The 8642-nt window shown below is 41.9% G+C and overlaps 1 protein-coding gene across 3 annotated transcripts in view; it reads left to right on the forward strand.

Moving 5' to 3' along the window:
• LOC112149660 (cGMP-dependent 3',5'-cyclic phosphodiesterase) overlaps positions 1-8642 on the forward strand; it is a gene marked incomplete at its 3' end in the record, with an annotated part of 200241 nt that overhangs the window by 55603 nt on the left and 135996 nt on the right. For 2 of the 3 annotated variants that reach the window (XM_024277489.2, XM_024277490.2), the window contains 1 exon segment: positions 5131-5221. In XM_024277489.2, coding sequence (XP_024133257.1) covers positions 5131-5221 — 91 coding nt within the window. 3 annotated transcript variants of the gene reach the window in all.

Here is an 8642-nt window from a genome sequence, read left to right on the forward strand (position 1 = left end):
GGAACAAAAACATGAAAAAATGACAGCTTCTGTGAATTTAAAAAAAAGAATGGCTTCATGTGCAGCAACAGCTAATAACATAACAATTATAGATGAAAATGACAACTCTTACAGCGACTGAGACATTAGTAAATTTCTACTGCGTCACCTCAATTAACCTCACAGCGTGTAAAAGTGTGAGCCTTAAAGAGAAACGGCCTTTTACATCAAGGAATGTGAATTTATGAAAGTATCAGGCCACTCAAAATAAATGTTTCATAAACCTGCAAAATGCCTCCATATTTGAATGTATTTCTACAAATTTAGATTGTTCTTTTGCACGTTTGTGGAGTCTCTTTCCTCCCTCTGAGCTTTGAAATGGACTGTTTTGGTTAGCACCACCTCTGCAGCTCACCTGCAGGTCTTTGCATTTGAGGACCAAAGTCTGAGCTTCCATCACATCTGTCATCAGCAGAGAACAAACTCCATCAAACTTAGAAGTCCAATTTAAAAAAAAAAATCTCTTTCAGCAGAACAATGCTTGCTGGGAAGTTTGCTTTCACAGGGAAGCAGAGGGTTGTGTCTCCACGCTGTGCAGGTGTGTCAACATTTTGGGCTTTGTGTGGGTTTCCCTGTGACGCATGCTGCTGCTGATTATGTGTTGCTCCATTGCAGTGTGACTTTGCTTCAGCTTTGACATGCGGTAGCTCCACCCAGAAAGGTATCAGATGAATCCTTTGGCAGAATGATGCACAAATGCTGAATGGATGAAAAAAAGAGATACAGAGTGCCTCAAACCATCCTTAGATCTGCTAAAGTGATGGTTCATTGATGCTCTAATCTCATCTGTATCTTAGTCTGTTCTTTATCATTTCTGTTCTCCTCATTCTGGGGCATGAACTCTGACTGCCTTGTAGATTTAAAGTAGGTGCTTCTTGCTTCTTGCCCTTTGTATTTCCTGGATTTGTGTTTCCTCCAGCTCTCCTGTTTTCTGACAGCATCTCCTCCTGAAAGGAGTCTGTTTGCTGCAGTTCACTGTGTTTGGGTGAACAGCAAAAGTGGTGACTCGCCGCTTGAAAAGTTCTGCAAAAAAATTATCTTTTGCAACCCAAGTGATATTTTACCAGGGGAAAACTTGGATTAGTTTTTATCGAAGTTCTGCACACAGCTGCTGCTTAATTAATCGATATAAAAATAGGGATATGGTGTATATGGGGTGTTGGGAGTGCAAACACAAAAGAGAGCTCTGTAATTAACATAACTTAAGTCTGACTGTTTCCAAATACAGCTCAGCATCTGCTGAAACAAACAAAAAAAACACTTTGTTTTGTTGTATGAAGAATTGACAGTTTCTTACAGTCTTAGCTTGTTTTTCCTAATGTTTCCATAAACCCTTGCTAAAAAATGAACTCACTTGTCGGTTAAAAGACCCCAGAAGAAGAGAATGAACCCCGCTACAATTGACAGAATCCAGTCACAGAGGCAAAACCTGGAAATGTCTTCCATTTTTGTGGAAGTTCTATTTTACCAAACTGAATTAACTTGTTCTAAAGCTGAGGTTCTGTCATCCATCTGTGTTTCTTTGTGGGACAGTTTAGTGCCTTTGACATGAACTATGGAGAATGTGTGAAGCAAAACTAAAACATAGAAATGATCCGGACAATTTATTTCATCCCTTATACAGTGTTCTTACTGAATGCGGTTTGCGGTGCAGAGGAGGCCTGTTTCAGTGTAAACTCAGTTCACAGACACGATTGGAGGTCCTGCAGTGTGATTTGATTGTTGGATGTGGCACTCTGACAACAGGGTGTTTCAGGTGGTGCGACAAAAATTTTGATGCACGAGTTCCAATATCTGGACCTTAATGAAGAATTTTCTTTGCATCAACCAATCATGAGCTAAGCTTTAGCTCATGACGTGTTGATGATGTAATAAGTGGGTGGAGTCCAAAACCAACATGGAGAATCTGATCATTCTCCTACTGAACTTGCTTTATTTGTATGGAGACAATAATGAAAAGTTGCTCTCATTTTTTACTTATTTTTATTAAGACTAATACGGGACAACAAATCATTGAGTTGACAGAAGTACCGCTGAAAGCGCCTGTAATTCAAATGCAGCTCTTGCAGTAAATAGCGGACTTTACCATCCAGGGAGATACTCTGAATGATCTCATGAACCCAGACGTGGAGACATGATTACTCATGATTTTATAAAGCTCTTTAGAATAAATAAACCTGATCAACATCATATGTGTCTTTTGTATTGAAAAATACACTCAATGCTTCCACAAGGCTAATCATTTTTGACGGTCGTTCCTTCCACACTCACTGGGAGCACCAAGTTTACAAACACATTTTTGGAAAAGTGACAAATTTGTCGCACGTCTAAACAGAGGCGGAGGACAAGAATTCGCCATGCAATTCGCATTCACTGTGAACGCCTGCATTAATGTGAATCCAGGATTAGACGAACTTCAAGGATTCCAAGGTGTGAACTCACATGTTCACTACACATCTTGCAGGTGGAGCATTTAAAGCAGAATATATCATTCAAACCTTCTTACCACTTTGTCTCAAATACCAAAACCATCTATGCAACATTTAGCATCAACAAGATACAGCTAGTTGAGCTGCACCACAGAAACAAACACCAGTTTGACCTTAAACTCTGTCAACAACAGATCAAAGCTGCACAACTTCTGCACAACTTCTGCACAACAAAGAAGCTAGGTTAGTGTCATTGATTAGAGGATTTTCTTCACTCAAAGCATGCAGAGGAGCGTCTCAGGTGTCTGTCACCACAACCAGAAAACAAACTGCTTTAATGCAATAATATAACTTAAAATGTTGCAACAAATTGTACATAATATATTGTAATTGTTGTACGGAGGACTTTTGTTTTTCTCAGGAGTTGTGCTCTAACCTGCTGTAGTGGAAATCTGCAAAGTAGGATTACAGATGTTTTGAACCCCTCACTACACACCTTATGCACTTCAAACAGACATGATCATTTTCACATTTTTTATATTTGAACTCTCACATAAAATCTATCTAGATTGGGGAAAGTGAAAGGTTTGTTTACTGGAGACATGGCACAGAGGAGATTGATTGACAAAGGTCTCCAGCCAATCAGGAAGCAGAACAAAATGTGCAGGAAAAAAAAAATCTAAAATTGTACAAAAAATAAAAATCTATTTAACAGTCAAACCACAAAAGGTGATCCACAATATAGCGAGGGAACACTTTATTCTTGGCTGTAGGAGTTTGTGGTGGGATTGCTCACCCCACTGCTATTTCACAGCTGCCATTCATAGTTTGTTTGTAGCTGAAAAGCTACAGTAAATTCATTCCTTGTGTTTTGTACTGCCATTTTGTTTAAAAACGCATGTGAAGGAACACGCCCCCTCTCTGGATATTATAGAAGGACCACTCCAAAGGGAGGCTGTCCATGTCTGGATTCTCCAAACAAAAAATGACATTAAATCATGTCTTTGGTGTTTTTAGAATGTTCTTGTGGCATTTTTTATATGATGGGGGACATATAGGTATACAGTTAAGTTTAAAATCACTGTGAATCAAGAGCAGATGAAAAAATGCTGTTGGAAAAGCATGTAGGTGTGGCCAAGAATCTACAACTGCAAGCCAAAAGCTCCCTGCTCTGCTCCATTCTGATGCGTCCACTTGTAGACAACTAGATTTGTCTTTGTTTTCCTCATCTGAGCTGGCTTAAAACTGTACTTCTGGATAGCCCCAAAACTGCTCGTCATTTTTGTTGCACCGGTAATGTTAAGCTGGAGTTACAGATGATGGGAAGTTGGGGGGCTTGCTCTGCAGCAATGGTACCGCCCACAGCTCAAAAGTGAATTTCTTATTGTTTCCGCAGAGCTGCAGTAGTTAATCCCCCAGAAAATATATTTTTTTCTAAAAACCTCATAATCATGATTAAAAGACCACAGTTTTACCGTAGATCAAAAGATGATCGGTGTCGGACTTTAGGGAACCACTCAGGACAACGACAGACTCACGTATCAATGGCACTGCTGTTCTGTCTGAAGTGTCTGGTGGTTTTTGGAGGAGCTTGAAGGGCAAATATAGCTGTAGAGGGCTGTAAAAGAACTAGTTTGATGGCAAAAAAAGAAATAAAGTTCATGAATAAAGACAAAACTTGGAAAGCAGAGCCGGAATCAAAGAAAAAAGGCCAAACCATCATATAAAACATGAAAAGTGTCTTTTAAATGATTTGGAGAAGTTTAACAGTCGGCTCAGAACAGTCATTAAGAAGCCGTGAAGTAACTAGAACTTCAAATACCTTTTAAGGTAACTGAAGTTCTGAAGTTGGTGACAGAAACCAATAGAAAAGATTCCAAAAGAGGTGAACTGTCAGATCTTTACAGCATCCCCAGTATTAGCACAGTCTTTGTAAGGTACAGCCCATTGAATCCTTTGGAGCTGCAGGCGGGTTTGCTTCACCGTCTGTGAGGTCTCTCTCTGTGTGCTGCTCATCTTTCACCACGTTTCCTGTAAGTCCAAACCGTGTTGTAGGTCAAGACTCCAGGATGTGACAGAAATTCCCATCAACTAAAGTCAAGAGTTGAGTTTAGTCCACATATCAGTTGTAAGTGTTGTGCTCACTGTTGAGGAGGAGCAGGGGAGGTCTGAGGGAGGCAGTAAGACCCAGAGGAGGACCGGCAATAGAGAGCGAGGGAGAGGTGGGAGGAGAGAGGAGGAGGAGGAGGGACTGCGCTCAGCTCTGCGCTGCAGCTCGTGGTGCCGGAGCTCCAGTGTGCGCCTCAGCCTGTCAGTGCGAGCGAGCACACCGGTGCGCCGCCGCTGCCGCCGCGTGTGTGTGTGTGAATGTGTGCGTGAATCCAGCGCTCTCTCTGCGTACGACAGGTGGAGATGACATGACCGCAATCGAGAGGAAAAAGGCAAAGGACCTGTAAGAGCCTCACACATGTCAACACACTCACCTTTTCACCTGCATTCCCTCGCACACACCCCTTTTGAATTCCTGCACTCCCTCTGGATAAGATGTGTTTTTTCCACAGGAGTTTATCACTCAGACTTTCAGCTGCTGCCTTCACGTGCACACGCCAGATTACACTCACAGATGCAAAGAGGGTCACACTGTTGTTTCTGATGCCCACAGACGCGGTCAGCAAGTGTTTCTGCGCCCCGAGGAGAGTTCGGCTCCATCCCTGAGCTCCAGGCAGCCCGCCACCTTGTCCGAACATCTCCAGGTAAGAAGATGCTCTTCTCCTGTCCAGCTCTTCCTCCTTTTTCTCTCCATCCTCTGATCTCCACTTTAACAAACTTATAAGTGTTTTTCTGTCCCTTTTGAATTTGTGAGTCTGTAAAACGTCTCAGACAGAGGTAAGTTTCTATGCTTCTTCTGTTTGTGATTGGATCCCCTTCACACACTTGAGTGTCCTTGAACAATACAATGAACGCCACTCTGACACACACCCATGGTTGTGTAGCTGCAATGACAACTCTGTGTGCAAGCTGGGCTTTTCCGCAGTTTGAAATGAACTCTAAAAGTCCAAACCCTTCATCCTTTCTGGTAATGTTTGTGTGTCCATGAGATGAAACACAAAGCAGCTGCAATCATGTAAGAAAGAGGAAATGAAAGACTGAGTTTCAGTCATTTTTCAGTGGAATCGTTTGTTTTTGCAGTCTTCCATTAGTGTTCTTCCCCTCTTCTTAGTTCTTCTTTTTCATTTGTGTGGTTTATGACAGGCTGATACCTGAAATGTTAAATCGCTGTGCTCTTGTGTAGCCTCGCTTGTATCATCTAGCAGTGCACGTGCGTGTGTGTGTGTTTCTGATTTATGTTGTGAAGGGATTTAATGTTGGCATGGAAATAGAGAAAATATTTGATTGGATGCGAATGTTGACATGTTGAGCTCAGATCCAATTACCTGGAGATGTAGTGTGTCTGCTCACAGTCACAGAGGCACACAAAGAAACACCACATCTACACGCACACACTCACCTTTAATTCAGACATAAAACACTCGCTGGATTCTTAGGAAAAACATGCGTCGACTGATCCATGTGTGTGTCTCCTTCAGTTAGAGGAACAATAACAAACTTGTGCACGGTTCTGCGTTATGTTGTGCCGCATCTGAGTTGTTGCTTTGTTTGTTCCTGAATGCCTCCACCGTGATAAAGATCTCACGTGCTCCAGTGAAATCAGGCTTTTCTGGGTTTCATTCAAGCAGATTACGTGTTTGTGTGCGTTACTGTAACCTCCTGCAGCCGCATTACGCAGCAAAGGTCTCGCCCGACTGCATTCTTTTTATCCTGCCTCTTTGTCTGGTTCTTTGACAGCGGTTCATTCCTGGGGTGTCACCTAAGCACACATTCTTATGATTCATCTGCTGGTTGACATTCAGGTTTCAGAGAAATAGCAGCGACAGTGACCCATATATATTTTTGTAACTTGTTGCAGTTTAGCCCCTAAGCAGAGGTCAAGTGTCTGTTAGCAGGTTGATCTTCATTACTTCCTTGGACAGCTTTAAAACTTCTAAGTGAATTATTTTTTTATATCTATGTAGAGTAATGTTCAAAGTGTTTGTCCCTATCCCAATATTTTAATTGACGCTACGCATAGATGATAAAGATGATGTCCGATGCTACGAGTCCAAACTTGCCTCCTCCTCTGGAAAAGTAGTTCCTCCCTGACCTTAAAGTCTAGAATAATTCACTTTGAGGCTGGTTTAGAAGTTAGTTAAGCTATGGACACATCGGCTTGTGACACACGTTCAAGATTGTGCTAAACACGGGTTCTTGAATATGCTTATAACCCGTTGTGTTCACACTGAACAGGCAGGGGGGTGCTTCCACTTCTTCTTTACGCAACTGTTGACCAGCGTATGTCTGCCACCTGCAGTTGGAAGAGGCGTGGTGCAAAACATTTAGGTGGTACTAATGTCGCAAATCCATTTGTCACCACCAAATCTGAGTCCTTGATTGGTCAAGGTTTGACTTGATTTGACTTGAAGACAGTGTTCAATGGCTGCACGTTTTGTACACGGAGCCTGAAAACAGTCGTAAAAACGTGTGTAGCTTGTGTGAACCTTAAAGTTTTGAGCACAGAAGGCCGAAATATACATTTATAGTACCTGTCACTTGAATGCGCATCGCCAACAGCGTTGTGAACGTAGCACTACACTGAGATGTTTTACTGCATAAACAGAAACTCAGCACATTTCAGCTTAGACCATCACACTACCACCACCGTGTTCAATGGTAGGTTAGTTTAAAGCAAAAAACCATCCTAGGTTTTGGATGGATGGATGGACAGACAGACAGATAGATGCAGAAAGGTGCATCCATCATTAATATAAAAATGTAAAATTTCAAAAAAAGTGTCAAAATTGTTTAGATATATATTTAAAGTGTATTTAAATATACTTTAAAAAATCAAATAATGAAGCAGGTGTAGGCATGAGTTTAAAGGCTCACCCTCCCAGATTCATGCTCCGTGTCTTTGTGATCACACAGCACAAAGAAAAGGCCCTAAAAGATGTGAGTGAATGTTGCTAAAGCTGGAATGCGATCACACTCCAGCAGAGCATCTCGCTGCCGCCTGAACCTCCTTCATCTGCACCTCAGTAAATTGTAGAAAAACAGAATGACCTTTTTTGTGACAAACGGCTCGGCATTTTGGCATGAAGGCCTGATTTTGCAGGTCAAGTCCCGCATCGACAACTTTGATCTTCACAATAATTTCTTTGTCCAACTGACCAAAGAGGTCATGAAGGCAAAAGCATTGAATCATTTTTAAGCTGTCAGAACTTTTCATTTGCTAAACTGCTGAAAAAATCCCATTATCGTTAAACCAGAGCAGGTTTGAAAATGATGGAAAGAAGATGTTGTACAGATGAATTTGAGAGATTTTCTTCGCTGGTGGACCAAAAAAGTTATTTCAGGGCAGAAAAACTGAAAATAGAGGTGGGTTTATGTGCCGTTCTGTTCAGACCAGATGGATTTCATTAAAGTCCACCTTGAGCTAAATGTTTCTAAATTTTTTGCAGGAATATTAAAAGCAGAAAAGCTTAGAAATTCTTTATAAACTTTGGTTTTTAAGTCCTCGGGGTTCAGCTTTAGCCAACCGTACAGGTTTTTGGGCTCATGGAGGGTCGTGGAGAGGCTTCATCTTAAGGGTAGCGCTGATATGTGTTCCAGTTTCCTTCAGGCTCGTATACGACCACCTCAAGGGACATTAGGAAAATGGAATGCACCATTGTTGTGCGTGTGGCATACACCGCACTCATGTCGTTAGTAAGCTGTCAGTACTGGCTGTTACTGTCACAGGGTGTGCACGTGATACGTCAGTACCTGTAGGACACCTGTAGGATGCCCACGCAAACTACACTCTGTTTAATTTCCTCATTCCTAACAGTCAGGCTGCATGCAAGGAGAGCAGAATCATCCCATGATAAGCATCTCCCCTACTTCACCTTTACTTACCCTTAAGTTTTTGCTACAATCTGCTGTGTGCAGTAATGCCCGTAGACAAAAAGGTTGCTTGAATATTTTTGCGCGACAGGTTTACCAAGCAGTCTGCAACCTTAATATTTCATGTGAATTACCTGTGCAGGTTTACCCATTTTCCCTGTAGATAGCCCGTATCCACCTGTAGGGCGGTTGCGA

Source organism: Oryzias melastigma, linkage group LG13 (genome assembly GCF_002922805.2).
Source record: "Oryzias melastigma strain HK-1 linkage group LG13, ASM292280v2, whole genome shotgun sequence".
NCBI lineage: Eukaryota > Metazoa > Chordata > Actinopteri > Beloniformes > Adrianichthyidae > Oryzias > Oryzias melastigma.